At 38.6% G+C, this 21,845-nt stretch overlaps 1 protein-coding gene across 6 annotated transcripts in view; it reads left to right on the forward strand.

Annotated features, from left to right (window-relative positions):
• astn1 (astrotactin 1) overlaps positions 1-21,845 on the forward strand; it is a 417,314-nt gene that overhangs the window by 77,032 nt on the left and 318,437 nt on the right. For all 6 annotated transcript variants that reach the window (XM_039602830.1, XM_039602832.1, XM_039602833.1 and 3 more), the window contains exon 2: positions 14,057-14,238. In XM_039602830.1, the coding sequence (XP_039458764.1) occupies positions 14,057-14,238 (182 nt within the window). The remainder of the gene's footprint in view (positions 1-14,056; positions 14,239-21,845) is intronic.

Raw genomic sequence — 21,845 nt, forward strand, 5'->3', positions numbered from 1 at the left:
CAAATTCAAGTTCTAAATATCTTATAGTTTCACAGCAAGAATCAGCTGTCTCTTAAGCCAGTTATTCATCCCGTCCCACTGCCTTGAACTGCAGGTACCAGCAGTACCTCAGAGTAGGTGGATTTGAATGAGGCTGTGGTTGAATTAGTCATATAGCTTGGAGCAGATTACCAGAGCAGGGCAACGACTACCGTTGCTAGCTGTAGTCCATGACTGTGGAGTTGGAGTCTGTCTGATGAGAGGCTGTATGGGATTGAATGGCATCTCAAATGCTCATCAACTGAGCTGAAAAAACTTGGGCTAGCTGGTTAGCAGCTAATGGACTTCCAAATTAACAACTACCAAATTGTCTGTGGATGGAAAATGTTAAAAAAGGAATGCTGAAATAAATCCCAAACTACTTTGGCTGCCATTAATATACTCAGACGGTCTCCCCAAGGAAATTCTGTGTAGGAACTTTGAAATAATAACAGTCATTGTAATCATCATCAAACCATTAAAGTCAAAAGCATTGTTTGTCCACCACTTGTGCCTCATCTAAATGTTGTGACTTCTTAAAGCTTTCTAGATCAAAACGTTTACCACCCGTTCCAGAGGTGCTAGACCAATAAAAACATTCCTGTGTGTTGTCATCAGCAACACGCTAATTATGAGGGCATGTTGTATTTTGGCAGAAGGCTTTGTTTAGGATATCCTAGTACTATGCAGTACTTACACATGACTTAAATGAAGAATACATTATTACCGTGGTCTTTATTTTGTGTGAAAGGTTATCATTTTTCAGGTGGAGGCTACAAATAAGCCCAGTGGGATTTGTGCCTCTCTGTATATCATCTTCATTCTGTCCTCCTCAGCTTCTCTGAAGTCAGTTTCTGTGCTTAGTTCTTGGCTGTGAAAATCAATATCGTGGCTTCAGTAGTTACTCAACATGTGTTCTCTTTAAAGGCCTTAGAAGTCCAAAAACAACTTTTTATTTGTTTTTGTTGATTTATCTTTTTGAAAGCAGAGTAGCAGACTTCATGCTGATTACAGATGGGGCCAAATTAAAATTCGCAGCACAGTGCATGATGGCCCCGACCAGCATGTCGTCACACCTGGGAAAATTGTTTGTTTGCTTTTTTCAGAGTAATGACTTAGCATAAGATAAAACACAGTGAGACATATAAATCACTGCATGTATCTCTCCTCTGTGTTGGCTGCGATTGAGATCATGCTGAAAGATCTGAAAGATCTTTTAATCAACATCAGTCAGAAATAACTCCTGCAGTCTTACTGTAAAAGGGCGAAAGCATCCATCCATTCACTTAACCACTTATTCAGTTCAGGGTTGTGAGAGGGGGGCTGGAGCCTAAGCTATCTGTCATAGGGCAAGAGGCAGGGTAGGCAGGCTGCAAGTAAATTACAGGTCACGTAAAAACACATCACATAATATTTTTCACTGGGATGTGCTCAGACCACACCATGCAGACTTCACATGGCTATACTACTGATACTGATACAAAATTTGATCTAGACATACTTAACTTATTAACTTCTTTATTTGATAAGTTACAGCAAACATGAACAACGTACAGCAGAACATAGTTTTTCTGTGGCTAAACCACATTCATGTGCTGTGTGCAGTCTTGTAAGCTAGCTAGCAGCTTTTATACGAGCATGAGAAAGAATCAGCATGCGAGTGTAGATGATCTTTCTGTGCATCTTCCAGAGGACTCACTGTACTGCATGTTTATTTTTTTATGATTAGTTTTCTGCCTGAAGACAGACAGGAAAGTGTGAATACTTGCAACGAATGGCTGTGGGTCAGACTCAAACCTGGGCCGCTACTCTCCAGCTAAAGTAGCGCTCCTACTTTAGCTCCATACTGTTTGTTTTTTAAGACTTGTCAAAAGTGGGAGTGGGTTGCTTGGGTTGCAATTCTTCTCCTTTTGAACATTATGTGCTTTAGCAAATGTGGATGCAATACATTAAAACCAAGGGACCTCTAGTGGCTCTTAGATGAAGTGCATTTAAGGTGTGTGCACTCCTTTAGGTGGCACCCTGGAACTAGAAAGTTGGGTGATTGTTTCTTGTAATAACTGCAATGAGATTAGTAATTTGCAAATGTCAGTGCTATGGCAAAGCAATAAAATTTCTGTTTTCCTGTTCAACATTCCTTTAATATGATTAAACCACTTTTTGAAACTAATGAAAAAATAATAATAATAAACTATCAAACTGTTTCCTGGAGGCCTTTTGGACAGTCAGCACCAATCGATCCCAGACACTGTGCTGTTTGCCTTGCAAAAATCAAAGAATTCTGGCTTAAAATCATTAACTAGTTTAACTATGCCCTCTGCTTGCCGGTTTTACAGTCCTGATTGCTGTACTTTATGTCTGAAAGGAAAGAGAAGCAGAGTGTACTGCAGTTCTAACACTTTTTGCTCATCAGATCTACAGATCTATGTACAATGCTTAAATAGCCTGTCTGAAATTAATGAATGGTGATTAATCCTTAATGAATGTTTGAAGAGCAGGGAGAGTGTATTTTTTTAGGTTTTCCAGCACTCACTTTTGGAGAAAAACATCTACTATCATGTTTTATATTTTAGATGTGAAAACATAACAGGCATACTGATTTATATATATTTTACTGAAAGTGAAAATGGCAAGAACATTCTGGAACTGTTGAGATTTATTATGTAATCACGTAAAACCATTCCAGCCATTAAAAGCTGATGTGTTCTAAAAAAAATTCTAATAACTGCCATCTATAATTCTCAGTATTAATTCAACATTACTAAACTCTTAGAAGGAAAAAGATAACATTTCTTACCGCAGACTAGTCTGTGCATTCAAAGCAGTGAACAGAAACGTTTTCTGTGTGGGAGCTGCAGGTATTTCCCAATCATTTTATAATCTTTGACCCCCCCTCCAATCTTTCCATCTCTGTTTTATTCTCAGTCAGCTCTCAGTTAGTCTAATCTTAATTAGCTCAAAGTAAATAGAATTAGTTCAGTATAAATGGATTTGTTTTCTGACACTGTGGGTCCCTGTAGCCAGATTTATCAAATGGCCATCGGACCACCAGGGCCTCGGCTTCCGACCACTGCCCAATCCACACGTCACCTAACCCCGGCGAGTGGATGTCCCACAAGAAGACGGGGCCGTGTATCGCTTTCTGGTTGAGCTCAGCTAAGCATAATCCATCTCTCCTTTTAGGAGCCAGTCTCAAGTGGCACCAAGAGGAACTGCAGCTTTCACCACGTCTTAGTTGGCTTCATTTTTCTGTTTTGAAGGTTGCCTCTTAATTTTTGTAAGTAGACAGAGAACGTGTAATAAAAAAAATAAGAGAACAAAATAAAACAGTTCCAACTCCGTAAAGATTTAATAGAGTGTTCCAAAGTCTTTCATCCTGAGTTTTAACTCACTGAAATTTTTATTTGATTTCTTTTTTTCTTGGCAGTTGTAAGCGACCGCTATCACGCCCCCACACATTTTTGGTACTTTCCCTTGATGGTGACATCACTGTGTTGTTGAAGATTTTGTGCTTCCTTGTTGTCCAAAACGAAATCTTTTGTTGTCTCATTTGTTCAGAGCGTTTTTATGGATACTTTAATCATCGTGAGGAGACCAACTTTTGTTTTCTCTTTCTGACAGCCTCTGGTTTTTAAGTAACAGAAAAAATACTCTATGATTTCCCGCTTTGTCATATTCTATATATTATCAGATAATGTTCAGTACAATCTGAAATATGAGAGCTGAGTATTTTTTTATGTTTTGGCTTTTTTGCAGTGACAGTTTTTATGATCTATTTAAGTTTGGTTTCTATGGTTTGCATTCAGTCGATGCATTCAAACAGACATGTTTCGGGGATAAAAGATTCATATGAACAGTTTATTCCAATTAATGCCTGAGTCATATCTTTCAGTAGCTCTTTTACATCTGTGTTTACTTTATTGGGAAAATATAGTACAGTCCCCCAGATCAAAATATGTTTTATAACAATGAGATGGTTTGTATTATATCACCTGTATGTTTTACAGTCCAGATCAAAAGTTGAAGACCACTTGAAAATTGGCTGACTCCCATTTCTTCTCGTTGCATGTTGAAACTCTACTTGAAACCTTGTAAAAAAAATATGATTTTGAGCCATTTTTCAGGGTGGTCTCAAACTTTTGATCGGGACTGTATAACTAACAGGTGATATAATGCAAACCATCTCATTGTTATAAAACATATTCAGATAACTTTAAACCCACTAAAGTTTTAAAACTTAAATGTATTATCATGTGAAAGCCGTCTCCTAACATTGTGGCAAGGCTAAAAACCTCTGTTTACTTTGTAAAGTGCATACTTCAAGGCCTCCTCAGAAATCAGCCCCTCTTTGGTGTAGCTAGAGGACAGGCATGAAGGACAACCTCCATGTGTTCATACTGGAATAATGATCTGGAAATTAACGCTCTGTCTCTCCTTCATACCCTTTCTCTGTCAGCTCGTTTTCTCTTTAGCAGTCGTTTATTACTGCTAAGTTTGGGGAATTCAGAATCAACAGCTCCAAAGTAATTTCTGCTTATCGCCGTGCCCTCTGGTGCCCGAGCTCTGCGATGATTGTTATCATGGTCTCAGTGGAACACAGTTTAGAGAGAGAGAATACACTTGCGGCATTGTGACCTCAGGGAGAGTCATCTGAGACCCAAGCTGCATTTTTCGGTGAGATTTGGGATTTTGTTTTTAATCCTTTTTAAATAGTGCTGTGGATGTGGCTTTTATATATATGTACATACATATATATATATATATATATATATATATATATATATATATATATATATATATATAGGGCTGTTCGATATAACGATATATATCGGATGACGATATAAAACGTCTATCGTTTCATTTTACGCTATCGTTTGTTTCGTGGTGTCGCAGAATAAACTGTTTACGGCAATATTTTTTCATTATTTTGATGGTCACTGTAGTGGCTATATTAATTTCCTAAAGTTCTCTCTTTCTCTTATATTTAACATATATATATATATATATATATATATATATATATATATATATATATATATATATATATATATATATATATATATATATATATATATATATATATATATATATATATATATATATATATATATATATATATATATATATATGTACATATATATATGTACATATATATATGTACATATATATATATATATATATATATATATATATATATATTTCTCTTCTGTTTAAACACCCTCAAGTTCAAACCGTTGTAGAAAGATAAGTCCAGTATTATAAAATGAAACCAACTTCAGAGCCACACTGCTAGCGATCAAAGATTTATGTAAATTTGTACAGGAGACACGGCACGGAGGAGATTGGCTGACAATGGTCTACAGCCAATCAGGACACAGAACACCATTCGCTATTAAAAAAAAAAAAGGCATGCAAAATTGCAAAACACGAAATCCGCGAAACGGCGAGGCCGAGAAAGGTGAACCGCGTTATAGCGAGGGACCACTGTATTTCGGTTTTTGCCTTTTTTTATTGGATAGTAAGTAGAGATGTAGAGATGGACAGGAAATCAGGGAGAAAGAGAGGGGAAGACACGCTGCAAAGGGTCGGACTCAAGCCAGGACCCATGCGGCCTGTGGTTGCCTGCTCACACACTGAGGTAAACCGGTGCCCATGGCTCTTATTTATATATGAATTCCTGCCATGAATGGGCTGTGGTTGTTGATTTTGTTTGTCATTGAGGTTTTTTTGTCTCTTTTTAAAAGGCAACCAAAATCATAATCTCCACGTATGTATGCATTGTCCATGTATGTACAGGATGATGGACTATTGTTACATATTATTATTACATATTATTACTGCTATTACAACTTTTTCTCTGCTTTTGATTGCTTTTTCTTTTATCAGAGTAATCCATTTGATGTGCCAATAGAGACGTAGCCCTTAGTCATATTTCAGTTTTAACCCTATGAATTGGAGGTCTTTCTCTGTACCTCACCGAGGTCGCACAGGCCAAAACGTTGTAACAGAATAAAAATAATGCTAAGCGGGACAGTACGCGGAGGTTATATTTTATATAGGTCCTTCATGTCTGAAAGAAAAAGAAAATCTGGTCTCTGAGAACTGGGTCATAAAATGTGCAAAGCACATTAACTTATTATCTGAAAATAATCAAGAGTGCATTTTGGAGACAACAGTGAATGTCTGTGGCTGTCAGATTTGGTTGTGGGTGATTATAGTCAACCAAAGTTGCACAGTTAGAACAGAGCAATTAATTACTCATACTGTAGATGTCCGATAGGTATAAATTACTTACGCACACAGGTACTACTACTAAGGTTTAGTTACCAGAACCTAGTTTAGAATATGAGACATGAGTCAAATCAAAATATCACGGTGTTGCAATTAATAAACAATGGTTGTAATTTTCAGGATATGAGGATAGCACAAAATGAGAAACTGAAACTTCTCTAGGCTGCCTGAAGCCTGAATCTTTAAATCAGAATGTGAGCAGGACTTTGAGTGCACCATGATGCCTCATGTCGTCAATGTGCGGTATGTCCAGTACCTAAAACAACAGCATATACTATGTTTTCTGAATTAACTCGATACCAGTTATTATAAGATCATCATTTTTAACTGGCAAGGAGCAAGCCTTTTCTACTCTAACTGTTTTTTTATTAATTAAATTAATTAGTTTTTATTTTTATGGAGTTGGTTAGTATGAAAAACAAAGATTTGGTCCCACTTTAAAAATGTCCACATTACCACCTATAAATAAGAGGAGTTGTTTTGAAAGATTGCAGTATGCAACACTGCCTGCAGATGATTTCAGAACCTTCCTCTTATTATATTAGACAGAAAGCTTAGAGACAGAAACTCTATAATCTGGACAAATCAACTATGTGCATAGTTGAATGCTACAAAGTAGATCAAATTGTTTTGTAACACTGATAAACTGACCAGATAATATATTATTGTCACAGCAGTAGCTACAACGACAGACTGGTAATGCAGTTAGCAGCAGCTCTAGCCTCAAAAGTCCCGGAGGGCCCGTACGACTCTATTGCAGCTCCAGTTTAACACTGAGCCCCTCATCTTATCCAGAAGCATCCTCCAATAAGATGAATGATTTTATTCTGCCTCCGACACTTCGCTGCGATGTTATTGCCTGGAACAGAACAAAACCTCCCTGCTGGGTGCTAAAAACTGACAGTGTTATATTGCTGAATTCTCTAAAAAAAGGTTCCCCGCATGTTCCTTGAACTGCACCAAACAGACTGCTTTACTGAAATTTGTTTGCTTCTGTCACGTCTCATTAATCTTGATATCAAATTCATTTTTTAATTCTTAAATACCCCTTAAGAATTTTCTAATTCCATCAGTTGTGCTTGAATAAGCAGAAATCATTGCGACCTGAGGTGGAGTGAGATTTTACTGAATTTAATGCAATATACTCGATGTGCTAACGATACACATGTAAGGGAAATCTGTGACAGCCCCAAAGCACACTCTGAATTGTCGGTAATAACATTGGGGTGGTCTGTGCTCTGTCAGTAACTAAGGGAATGTTAAAATGCTTTGTGTTGTAATTCTCTGTGGTGCTGCTATCCATTAGTTTATGCTGGCATGAAAGTTACTGCTTTCAAAATGCTTAAGATAAGGGCTACTTAAATTAAATTCTAAAGGCACTAAAACTCCTTTAAACTAAATGGTACTGCAAATCTGCATTCAGAGGAGGTAAACTAATAATGCGGCCTAATCAGATTACTTTGATTCATTTTGATGCTGGTAGGTGGCTACTTTTCTTCCTCTCCGCCACTCCCTTCATCTCCTCTCCAGTTTTCTGTCTCAGCCTGCCTCCCTACTCCGTTTCCTCTTTTTTTCCTTTCTTTTCTCTTTCTTCCATTTTTCCTTTTTCTTTTGTTCTCCTGCCTCGTCTCTGCTGGGTGGCACAGTGTATGGTTAGAGGGAGTAACTGTGGTGGTCTCATTAATCCAGCTCTCATGGCAAACTAGTCCCCAGGGAGAGAGAGCCCACTTTTTAAAAAGTGCCCTGTCACACTCTGGCACATGATTTGCATTTAGGTTAAAACCAGTCGGGACTCTTAAATCTTATTTATGAGCCGAGGGAAGTCCCTCTTCACTGCGACATGAGGGCATCAGTTACTGTCAGGCCAAACAATTACAAATGCACAAATGCAGGCAAGCACACACACACATTCACACACACACAGCTGAGTCATGGTGAAAGCATTAAGTGTTTTTGGTTTATAAACAGGTTAAAATCTATATGGGGGTTGCGGCTATTATCAAGCTTGCAAGAGCGTCCTTTGCCAGCAATCAGTGTAATGGGCTGTCCGACGAAGAAGGTGCACACTCACAGAGCACAAGGTGAAGTGCTGTATTGTAATCGGATGCATGTACAGAGTGTGCACAAAATATTAATGGTGTCAGTCCAATGAATAGTTTAAGGCAGGTAGAGAGAGAGAGAGAGAGAGCCAGCCTTTTAGGCATACATATGAAATCTTTCCAGTGATAGAAGAAGAACTTTACTCTTTATTGGGACTAATTAACCCTTTAAAATCTATCTCATTATCAGTGATTAACCCTGTCCATTATCCTATATGTCATTTTTATTTGTATTTAGTATTACTTACTTACATTACTTCTAAAACAAACTATTATTATAGTTTAAACTGCTGCTGCTTGACAAGTCAGAGGTTAACAAAGACTGTTACTGTTCATCCTCAGTTTTGTGCTGTAGTGTTTTTGTTTTGAGTACAGATATGGTAATGTATTCCATAGCTGTCAACACATTGCACTAAAAAATGTGAAACTCATTGTGGTCAGATGAAAAGTCAAGAGATCAATACAATGACTGGGTTTGCACAGCTTTTTTCTATGGAAAGTAAGTAAGAAAAGTGTATGTATATAATGTTTTTCAGCGACATCAAGTCACAAAGCACAGCAAATACAATACAATGAATATCAAGAAAAAACCAAAGACAGAAAGATAGGAAACTTTAACTGAAATGACATTGAGATGTTGTCTATCTTAATAAATTGGCACTCAGATCCTCAAATCTTACCCATAACAAATACCCTCTAAAAAATAAATAAATAAATAAAAACTTGTAAAAAGTCAATTAAAACTAAACATTTTCAAGCAACAAATAAAACAAAGTGTGAAAATCTAACTGAAAAGTAAACAAAGTCTCCAAATTTAATGAAAATAAAAAAAACTGGATTTGTGTAGGAAACAAATTGTTTATTTGTGTTTGCCCCACATTCAGAGATTGATGAGCCAGAATATACGCCCTAAATGTTCTGAAACAGAACATATAAACGTGTTGTTAAATGGATAGACCCACACTTAATGTTACAATCTGTTTTTTCTATTTAGCAAAAAATAATTCAATTCAGTTCAGTTTTGTTTATCTGTTGCCAAATCCGTCGCCTCAAGGTGCTAAAGACCCTACAACAGAACAGCAGTGTGATTCTCTTGTTGTATTTGTGTAGTTGATGTCTGATATATGGCATGCAATCCATTCACATACTTAAAGCATGCTGTTTCTTATAGCTTGGCACTTGCTGGAGACCTATTCAACAAATCTAGTTGTGTTTGATATCCTCAGAAGCAACACTGGTTGCTCTTTTCGTACAATGCAGTAATTTATGTGTTCAACCTTCTGTGTCTAATTAACAGCCTAAATAAGTAAAAACGCGTAGCAATAATGCTAATTATGTAAAAATCAACCTGTATAACCCTGAAGACATCACCTAAGTAAATTTTCTCTGACCTGGCAAAGCTGCTCCAGTGCCGCGGGACACAGTCTGCAACTGCTCTTTGCAGGCTGCTAACTCTCCTAATTACTAGCTAATGTGTAAAAATTATTCTTCCTTTTTACCCTTTGGTTCTCTGTTTTTTTCTCTTTATGTTGAAACATGAAATGTGTGTAAAGATAGAACTTAAATATACATATGCAGAATTTGAAGCCTTGAATCAGTGAGGTCCCATGATGTGCAGGTGCTAAAACTGTGTAAGGTGATACATGCCCCTGAAGTTTGGCAAACTGTGCAAAAGCCTGTGATCAGCAGGAAAATCTGGCTTGCAGCTACGTCTCAGCCACTTATCAGCGTAATGCTGTAGTGTGGAATGTGGTTAGCCTGTGTTTATATAAAGCTCTCCACACATGGCTTTAAGTAGATTTAGTGCTGATAGCGCTGGGTGTTTCTAACACTTTTGTGTTTTGCCACTGCACTGCTGTGTAGCCTCCCCATGCTTTCCCAGTCCTTGTTCCTGTCCTACTGTCACATCATCCTTGCTAACTTGAGTGTTTAACTTTACTGTTTTCATCACAGAGTCCTGGGCTTATTCTTTTGATCAGGCCTAATCCTCTTTATTATTTGCATATTGTGATTTCTCCCTGCAACAATCAGTCCTCTGCTGCACCAAACAGTGTGGACTTTGATTAATTATGGAATGTTTGTTAATGGACTGGGTGCTTTCAGTTCATCCTCACTTTTTATTTCTGCTATGCATTACCATTGTGTTTGTTGCTCTGTTAAGTTCTTTATGGTATAAATGATTTGATAGCTTGTATAGCAGTAGAGCAAGCGTAATATATTTGGATAATAGATTTGTGCACTGTACTGGGTCATGCTAGCAATTAGTGTAATAGTCTATTTCAGAGGCATTGGTTTCCAAAGTAATCCATAAACAGGGTGAGGATGTGCACTGTGAACCATACTTTAAATGGTGGCAGTAAAGAGGACTTGATGTGCAAATTCCTAATAGGAATTTTAAATGGAAATAATGGCTCCAGCCAGCAATCATAAAAGCTGTAATACAAAGATACAAAGTACACAAGTCTCAGTTTCAAGTGAAAGTCTCACATTTCTCCACTTGTCAAGATTTCTTGATGAGTTTTGTTTTTAGTTTTCAGACAGTGGAAAACCCGTTGGATTTTGGTTACAATTCAAAGGGTTTCTGAGGTTTTATCCAGAGTTTGTTCATTTCTAAATTCTATTTATTTATGTTAAAATCTATATCATGTAAATATTATATAAATATACATTTCATTTGTTTTATATAACTGAATTTACGCGTCATTCCCATTTTATTATGTGGCACAAGTTCAGCACAAGCTCTGCCTCCTGTTCTATTTTGGTAAGTTTAGGTACCACAAATAAGTAAATGGACTGATTCTAATATAGCACTTTTCTACTCTCCTGCAGCACTCAAAGCGCTTTATACGACAAATAAGTCAACAGATCTGCTGAGAGTTAAGTGTTCTGTATTCTGTACAGTATGATATTATGGGGATCACAGGGATTTTAATGTATGGTTGTCAGGTCATTCAGTTGTAAATGTGGATTGTAAACTGATTTCTTGGAGCTAATGAAGACTAGCCAGTAAGCTGAAATGTGATCCCTTTTTCTTTTCTCTGTTGGGACTCTTACTGCTTTGTTTGGGATCAACTTAAGGCTTTTCAGGGAGCATTTAGGCAGTCATAATAAGGGATTACAGAAGCCCAGCCTCATAGTAACAAATGCATGTTAAAAGATTTCAGTTGAGTTTTTACTTACTTTACTTAGGAGACTCTTGAATATGAAATTGGACGGTGGACAGATATGTCTAAAACAAAATAACTGGTAGTAGTTAAAGATGCTTTTGCAACAGAAACATGAAGCTGTATGAGATATAAAGACAAAGAGTCTTCCATGCTCTAAAGGCTTATAAGTCACTCAATGAATGAATGAATGAATGAATGAATGAAGTGTTAATCTGGAGGCGGAATCTAGGTCTCACAGTCCAAGTCACTTATGCAATGATCTATTGATTTGCAGGTCATCTCAAAGCCTGGGTGAAAACTAGGATACATTTGGCTCTCACACTTAGATTTTTATATTTTATTTTATATTTTAGTGTACAAGGAGGAAAAGCTTTGCAATATAATATAGTGTTCAGGTACAACATACCTAACCAGTTTGATTCTAGACCGTGATCTGTACCTCACCAAATCCTTGCTTTCTTAGTGCTGCTGAAAGACAGATAGTCATAAAATCACATCTGGAACATACACTATATTCCACTTCAGCTGCCATTTAAGTGATCTCTGTTTCGATTTATGTCTTCCAGGACTTCTGCTAAATTATGAACCTGATGCATTTGCTACTCTTCACACTTGCATAACAGAAAATCACCCATAAAGCTCTGCCATGCATTCATAATGTTTTCCATTTCTGCACTCTGTGTGTTTTGGCGTACATCACTAATATTTCAAATAGCTAGGAGGGGAATTTATTGTCTGGGGAACTGAGGTATGACACAAAGCACAATGTTTCTCATGCTCCACTGCTTCCATAAAATCACTGTTTACTCATTTCTTTCTCGTGGGTTTAATTTTTTTCTTTTTTTTTGTTCTTCCATGGATATAACGGCTGGCAGCTGAGGGAGTGGTATAAGCAGGGATCAGAAAAACCCTAAAACAGTGCAATCCATTTCAACGTATTTGCATAAATCATTTCCGGACAATGCAGACTGAATGAATGAATTACTGTAATGGAAAATGTCACAACTGTCACGACTGTCCTTGAATCTCTCAGGTTACGGGTGCTGAGCGCTGAAAATATGAAATTGCTCATCAGATTGCAGGCGTCTTGGTCGACAATGCCAATAAAATTTGTTACCCGTGCAAACAAGAGGTGACAGAGATGATAGCATCTCTGTGGGGTTGTACTTAGTAAAAGTGGCATTTTGAGCTAAATGCTCTGAAACTCCAACCTGATGGTGGTGCTAGATGAAGTGTAAAGGGATTAACCTTGACACTTCATCTAGCACCCAGTATGCAATGATCTGTTGTGGAATGTGAAAAACACAAGTGACATGAGAGGATTCATCCCCTGGGGACCATGAATGTCTGTGCAGGATGCAGAAAATGTGTGTAAATATGTTAACTTTAATTATGTAGAATATAGAGGTTAGTGATTTCAATCACTCTCTTGTCACATGTTTTCTCTGTTGTCACCTAACTGACATAAAATAAATCTTCACTGTTTTGTCAGTAGAGGGTAAAAAAATAAGTCAGATGTTTCTGTTTCTGGGTAATGAATTTTAGTTGTATAATTGTTATTGTCTTACAACGGGCTGCCCCTCCCTGAGCCTGGATCTTCTGGTGGTTTCTTCCAACTTAGTATCACAGCAAAACCTGTAATAGACACGCTGGTCCACCGTGTCCGTTTTACGCTTTGCCTCTCCAAAGTGTGAAATGTACATGCATGCAGAAATTGCATTACCGGCAGGGTGAGATAACATATTTGCCATGAAGTCGGTACTGAGTAAAAAACGTATAAAGTACATTATTGAGTCCTTAATCACCAGAAACTATTAAGCTAGGTGGCTAGTATGTATATACATGTACATGTGTTAAAATGTCTGTTTAAACACTTCATTCGGTCTGAAATAAAATATCTTCCTCTGCTGTTACTGTAACTTACTGCATGTGTGTACATTTCACGTTTTGGAGAGACAAAGTGTTAAATGGACACGATGGACCGGCCTGTCTGTTACACACTTTGCTGTGATATCGGGTTGCTTCTTCCTGTGAAAAGTTTTTTCTTCCAGCTATCACCAAGTGCTTGATTGTAGTGGGTTGTCTGGTTGTTGAGGTTTTCTCTGTATTATTGTAGAATATTTATCTTACAATATACAGCACCATGAGATGACTGTTGACAGCAGAGGACTGTTATAAATAAATTAAATTAAATTGAATATGTGTCCCTTCTGTCTTATTTTGTTAGTTACGTGAACACTTGTAGTGTGTTTTTTTTTTTTTTATTGTGAAGTTAAAACTGCACGTGCCTTTGACTGCTCACTCGCTAACTTTCTATCATATTTGATATCCGCACGATTGAACCTTCCAGTATCAGATGATGCCATTTGCTGGTAAACTGTCCAAATTTAAATGGATCTCTTCCAAGATATTGGTAATATTTTATGTGCAATAGCAGAAAGCTTCTGAGTGCCCTTGTGTTTGTCCTTTATGTTTTTAAAGAAATCTCTGGGAACTCGGAGGACATCCCTCTAGTGCGCTGGAGGCAGCAGTGGCTGGAGAATGGCACTCTACTCTTCCACATCCATCACCAAGACGGCAGCCTGAGCCTCCCAGAACCGACCGAGGATCCAGCCAATGTCTCTACGAAGGAGGAGCTCCGCATCCTGCACATCTCTGTGATGGTAAAGCCTCAGTGATCACAAAAGAGCTAAAACTGGAAAGTGCTATGTTATATTGCTGTTCCTTTTCTTTTGACACATATAAGAACTTTTTAATTGGGCAAAATTTAGCAAAATGAAAAATGTTGGTGGAAGATTTTTTTTCTTCCTTTAATTAAAACTGACATGAGATCAAATTTATCAAACCGCTTCACTGTTTTTTCTTCTTCTCAGAAACAAAACTACCCTGAGATCTGTCTTTTTTGAGATAAGATGGCACATTCTTTTTGTTTTTGCTTCCAAATGAAACAGCACAACCCGCATATTTCTTTTCTGAAAAAGCAGACAAATCTTGTAGATTTCTGTCATGGTACGATGACTGTTTTACAGGCAAAAAATCTTTTTCCCCCCCAAACCTCTCTCTGTCTTGCAGTTCACTCTGTAGTATGTTGAGGGTTTTTTTTGACCCAATATATGTGATATCTCAGTCTAAAAATCTCCACCACAGTCACATGCCTGCCAGATTTATTTAGAGCAAACATATATTAAGTGCATGGCATCTACTCCAGCCTGCTATAGGGCAAGGACACATTTGACAAATAATGTGTTTTATGACTGTAAAGACATGGATGGGGTCAAAGTGGACTTTTAATGATAAAGAAAAAAGGGTATTTACTGTTGCCATTTTAGTGCTGTATAAACTATGGCACCAAAACATATATTTATGAAATTCTACATTTCACTTGCAAAATGTAGATTTTTGCATGCTTACACTGTATCAAACCTTATCTGCTCTGTCGGCAGAGAAGGAAATGAATCCTTAGATCTCACAGCTTCCTCTTCTTGCCTGAGGAAATGTATATTTATTAGATCTTAGATATGCCACACCTACTCCCAGTGCCCTTTTCCAGCCCAAAGACATTACAATCGTACTTTGATGGATGATATGTATTTTCAGACATTGAAAGCATATTATAGCTGCATACACAAATGATTAGTCAGCTTGAGAAGACTTTTGCCAGCAGCTATATCTGCTGAACGGAGGCACGGAGCTGTGCTTCAACACCCCCTGAATGTCATTGACCTTCAGACCTTAATATAATGACGGATAACTGACTTTGACTTTCCTCTGCATGTTTTACATGTATTAGCAAACATCAAGTCCATCTCCTAGGTGCGCAGGCTTCAGTGATGACAGCATTTTTATGTGGAAATTAGATAGCCAGGGTGCCAGTTCTGCTTCTTGCCCCTTTGATTTTCCACTAATCTCAGATTTTTACTCCCTGCTCTATCTGCATTTCACATCCCATCAACCTCAGGTCCATGTCTCTGTGCTCCATGCTCCGCTCATTCCTCATCCTGAACGAGCTGCAGCGGCAGCACTGCCACCGGGGTGTTTTTCATGAAGGTGTGGGTAGAGAAGGATTAGCATGCAGATATGAGCAGACCATGGAAACAGATGGAAGTGGTGTTGCCACTGTGCTGCCCGGGCCCCGCTGCAGCTTGCCACCCGGCTGGAGGCCTCGACCTATAAATCCAAAGCTGTGTCATTCGTTCAGCTCCTTATGGATACAGAAAAGATCCCGTGAAGGCTGCTTTACAGGCTTTTTAGCTCAACTGCACACCTGTAACTGGACCTGCTCCTGTTGTATATCACAGGAGACTGCAGGTTGGAAGCACTCAGTACGCAGAGCAGATGATGTCTAAATAAAAGCAGCAAAAAAGACACTTTCATTAGATCACAGCCAAATGTTTAGAAACTATTCTACTCTGTGGTGATGCAATGACGCTGCAGCAATGAAAAGAAGAATGATACACAGTTTAGCTCAACCTTGGTGTCACATTTAATGCTTGACTTACCAAACCAGTTGCTGGGATCCAGTGACATTGAACACTCCAAATACCCGTATAAAGGATATCATGTCATTTTATTGCATGTCTCACTTGGTAAGATGAGTATATCTGTGCCAGACCAGCATCAATATGAGGCATGTCAGACTGTTGGATTAATGTGTTTCATAGAGGTGTAAACAGAAAAATTTATGAGAGTAGGGGGACATCCTCAGTTAGTGCCATCCAGCTGCAGATACGTGCTTGTTCGCTTTTTACCCCTCAGCCGTAAAAGGGTGTTGGGGTGGTGTCGTCCTCCTGCTGGGCGGACGTGGACACCCAGGCTTGTAAAACTCGAGAATGAAGTGATGTAGGAGTTTCAATTTGATACTGTGGGTGTATCTACTAGAAATCTCAAGTTCGAATCACAGTGACCTTGCCCTAAAGGTCAGGGTTTCTGAAAATCTTGTGAATGCGATAACTTGAGAACAAGGTGATGTAGGTTTTTGAAATTCATAATTTCGCAGTCTAATGACTGCAGACTTTCACCTCAGACAGTCTTAAGTCCGATCTCCATGTGGACAAACAAGGTTGTAAAAGAAAATCAACAGTTTAGCCTGATGATCTCATAATGAGTTGGATGGACTTTGGAAGCGTCTCAAATCTGCATTCTTTCTAAAGGCCTGCAGAAAGTGTATCCTGTGGTTGTAAAATTCATATTTGCCTTACAGTGCTCTCTTTTTACCAGACTCATGAAATTAGTTGAAATTAGTCCCAGGTCTGCACAATTTAGCCAGGTCAGCTCAGCCAGGAATGTCCAATTAGCCACAGTTCATTGCTTGGCCACTACACTACACCGTGAGACTGTTTATACCTAAGAAGGAGGATGGGTGGTTGTTGGGGGGGGACTCCATCGTTTTAAAGCTTGACGATAAGCCAGGCTTATTATGGGTCTGATCCTAAAAGGGAATTGGGTTCAATGGACTGCAGCAAAGTTGGGATCTGAAGCCACAGGAACATTTTTTTTCCCTGACTCCAAGCAAGCTATAATATTATGGATTATTTTTGACTATATGGAATAACACCAATGAATTTTCAGTAGTTTAGCTGGTTTATTTTTCAGTCGCCGTGTTCTAAAGTTGGAGGTTTTCCTCATGGAGGGTTCAAAGCTTCTCCCCATGCATTCACATCCAACAAGGTGACCACAGTGTCCTCCACTGGCTGTGTGCTGGTCATCCATAATAGATGACTAACCTTGTGCATGTCTGTATCAACACCAGGTGAGACACTGGCAGTTCAAACACATGTCCTCAACTTCAGCTTGAACCCTACAGGCACAGACAGCTTCAAAGTTAACTGTGATACTTAGATGAAGACAAATAAATACACTATATATTTAGAAAAAGATGTGTTTAGTGTGGCATGATTGTTTTATGTGTCAAGACTCTTAAGCTCCAGTGTATCATTGCTATACACATTTCTCCCTTTTTAATTTCCAAATTCTAATAAGCTGCTATTTTGCCACAGGGCCTCAGTGGATCAATCCAATCATCACATACAGCACAGAGGCATCCAGAACAAACTGAGTCAATTACATTGTATAAATGCCTAATATTTTCAAGCGTAGAGGTTAGATTTGATGTTTTTCCCCTCGTGAATCTCTCTTGGCTCTATTGTTTTTCCTCAGAGGCCATAACACAACTTTTTAATTTGAGCAAGCATCATAGTGCTGCCTGAAAAAAAATGGAGAAATCAAGACAAAAAGTTAATTAGTAATGAGATAAAGTGGAATTCATTTGTTTTCTTTCACACATAGAAGCAAATCGTTGGGAAGGTTACTGACGAGGTTAGTTCTGCTGGTCAGCAGGTGTGGACAGATTTTGTTTACCTCACCTGTGTCGAAGGCCTCAAGGAACAAGTTTTCTTTGGAGCTATTAGGAGGTTTTTATTAGATTCAGAGTGTCAGAGCTGTATATTAATGGCAGCAGCGACTGTCAGGCTGCACCTTTGTTTGGGTCTGGCTGAAATAGGCTCTCCAGTGGACACATTGCAGGTTTTCATTCCTTACATTATTATCAGTATTAGGATGGTCAACTATTTCTCTGAAAAGTACTTTTATTTTTAAACGCTTTTGCTAAATTGCATTGGTAGATCTGTTTTCAAAAAGAAAAAAAGTAATGATGATTGTCTTTGGTGTCAAGCTTATGAGTGAGGTCATGTCTTTGGGCATTTTGTTCTGGATGTTTGGGAGTTAAATAGCCTGTGGGGGAGTTATTTCATACTTAGATTTGTGTTTAGTTATGCAGCTAAGATATGAAACTGACAAGATTAATTCACAATTTCCCACAAAGAGAGACTCTATTAAAAAAAACAAAATTCAGCTTTTATATATTACATATTATTCCAAGACCCTTAAGAAAATGGGTTTCAGCACTTGAAAATTTTCTATTGCAGAACTACACTGTGAGAGATGACTTTAATAATACATAATCCACAGCTGAGGAGAAGGTTGTTATTTTCCCAGCAACAATCCAGCCCCGCTTTAAAAAAGCAGATGAACAAACATGAACGTCAGGTTCTACTGGAACAAAATAATGGAAAAAAGGATTTGATGATGTGAGGATTTTGTGAGTTGTCCCTTTGAGAGTGAAGGGTTACAGCCAGTCAGTACAAAGGTGTTCCAAGTGGCCATCTTTACTCTACATTTCTTTTCCGATGGGAATGTTCGCCTCTGGGGTGAAGGTGCCCACATCTGTACGGCACAGTGCGCTGAAAATGCTTTGATGAGTCAGCAATTAGAGTCAAGCAAATCTAAACCCAGCTGATGAGAATCTTTAATCTGTCTATGGGCAGACAGGTTCTCCACTATGGGTGGGATGGCTGCAATGCGTCGGCTAGCAGACATTTTTAGCCGCGACTAAAAATGATGTTCTAAAAAGAGCAAGGTAGAAAGCACACCAGATGTACTTAAACTACGAAAAATGAAGTGTCATGTGGGAGCCGCATCAGAATAAACTGAAATAAGCACTTGATACAAGCCTGAACACACCGTGTGATGGACATTACCCTCAAGGAAATAAGACTGCAGGTCCTACTGTGGTGAGGGTAATAATGTGGAAATAGGAGAGAGAACAACAATGCCACTTGAGGAACTCCACCACAGGAAATATTGCTTTAACAAAACTTAATTACCAGTGGATAATAAAGGCACACTGACCCATACCAGAGAGGCAGATTAATTCTAGTAATTTATTCAACAAAACAGAAGTCAATTACAAACAACGTTGAAGCTGCTAGGATGGAGAAAACGGGTAAAAAACAATCACAAATTTGATGAAATGAAAAAGAAGGTTTACTATAGTATAATAGGTAAAATCTTGGGGGGCAGGCTACACTGAGGAGTACCCAGTGGCGCTACCAACTACTCACCATGTACCTCACTGCAAACACAATGAATCAATCACATGTATATCTGTGGGGAGGGGACCTCACCAAATGTGCCCTCAGCAAGATGACGTTCTGTCTCACTAAGGAGAGAAAAATGTCTAAAAGAAAACAAAGGGCTACAACTGGAACGCTTCTGAAAGAACTCAAATGAAAATAGCATACCAGAACACACAAGCAACTCAGTTAGAGAAAATACAATAGAGAAAATTTGTGGTAAATGCATTGAAGTGCAAAAGTCTTAACCTGAATCGCAATAAAAGGCCTAAGCAAGATCACCATCGAGCACTGGGCAGCAAAACACAGGGTCGAGAGGGGTGCAACACAGTGGCCCCAACAGGGACTGTACTACAAAGCATGTCCAACATACCCAGGGTATCTTTTCATTATCTAGACTCACTTCCACTAACATTGGCAGTCAGAATAAGCAGACACATGAAGCTTCCCCTGGCATTCCCATAAAAGGGGTAACGTTGGCAGCATCTGACCAATCACCATTATGGAGAAGTGTACTGGCAGCAGAAGCAACTGATTTACAAAGGAAGACAAAACTGTAATGTTAGAAAATGATGAAGATATTAAACATAATACAGACTAAAAGCAACACAGCTGCTGCAAATAAAGCAACAGTGTGTGAGAGGAAAAGCATTCGACAGTAGTTTAGTATTAAAAGCACGGTATGAATTTGTGTGCACTTTAAGGGCATTAGGAATGAATAAGATCTACTATATTAATAAAGTTCAGCCTGTATGAAGCCAGAAAAGAAAGCTGGCAATGTTCAAAGATTGTTTTAATTTTTATTCTTTCAACTGTAACCTCAGTAGTGTTTAACAGTCTCAGGGTAAGTATTTAAAAAAAGGATTCAAATTTAGGTTTAGTCTAAGCTGCGTGCGAATTTTGGAGTCCAAATAAGCCAATAAATAAATAAAGCTGCATTTAAGAATCTATATTCAATAGTAATGCTCATCAGACAATAGAAACTATTGAAAACCTTTAGATCCCCCATCTGTCTGTGTAGAGTTCTAAGAGTGGGCGGTTATTACCTGTCAGTCTCTAGTCTGAAACTTAAGTTACCGCAGCAAAGTTCCCTGGTAAGAAGTGAAGCACCTTCGAAGAACAGGAAACCCAGGGTTATCACTATAGTTACCCAGATAGGCCCAAATCCTGCTTTGTAGTACAGGCCTCAGGATCAGTGACCACTGCTGTCATCTGCAACCAAAGTAACAACAGGCTCCAGGTGTGTCTTATAATCAAACTGTGTTTGGGGAGCTAGAGGAGAGGTCAGGGTAAATGGTAAATGGACTGATTCTTATATAGCGCTTTTCTACTCTCACGGAGTACTCAAAGCGCTCTACACAACATGCCTCATTCACCCAATCACACCCATTCTCACAAGCACTTCATCTACACTTAGTGCTTTCTAACGACATTCATACACATTCATACTCCGATGGATGCATCGGAGAGCAAGTTGGGGTTAGTATCTTGCCCAAGGATACTTGACATGCAGACTGGAGAAGCCAGGGATCGAACCACCGACCTTCCAATCAGTAGGTGACCTGCTCTACCTCCTGAGCTACAGCCACCCCATTCAAGGCTGCATTCACCAGAACCTCGAGTGAGGAACGTTCTACACTGGGGAAACCTTCCCTACCACACCACCACTGCTGACATTAGCTTTACACTGTCAGTAATAAACCAACGACATCAAATCACCACATGAGAGAATATCGTTTGTAAGTGTTTATATAATCACCCTACCTCATGCTGTTTTACTTTGCCAAGGAAAAAGTAATTGTGATAAAAGATAAAATCCTTACATGATGTTAAAATGTCCCTCAATGATGTGTTTGTTTTTCTGGGAAAAAGACAAATTTATTTAAACCAAGTCCAAAACTCCCCAAACCAGTGAACATCTCATGTTTTATTTATTTGAGTGTAATTGAAGCACAGTAAATTGGCAGGGTTCCACCTGCATCTCTTGACATGCTAACATGGTAATTGGTAAATCTCTGTTTATGTTATTGCGAAATGATAAAGTGTTTTCTGATGATTGTAGAGAAATCACGGTGGCAGCCCTTTATGTTGCACCACTGTTCATTCCACTTTACAGTAAGTGGTTAGTGTTTTTGAAAATGTACAAGCTTCAATGTTAAGGGAAGACACGCGTGCACACACACCAACAGTTTATGGGAGGGGACGGCCATTGTGACACAGCTCAGCTCTTGGGGATATTGACATTCATGTGGTGACCCTCCTAAAACCCATGTTGATAGCATTGATCGTATAAACCTTAAATCAATGTGGCCCTGACCACTTGTAAAGCAGGATCCCCGGCTGGATCCCAGCCTCCAGAG

Source organism: Oreochromis aureus, linkage group 18 (assembly GCF_013358895.1).
Source record: "Oreochromis aureus strain Israel breed Guangdong linkage group 18, ZZ_aureus, whole genome shotgun sequence".
NCBI lineage: Eukaryota > Metazoa > Chordata > Actinopteri > Cichliformes > Cichlidae > Oreochromis > Oreochromis aureus.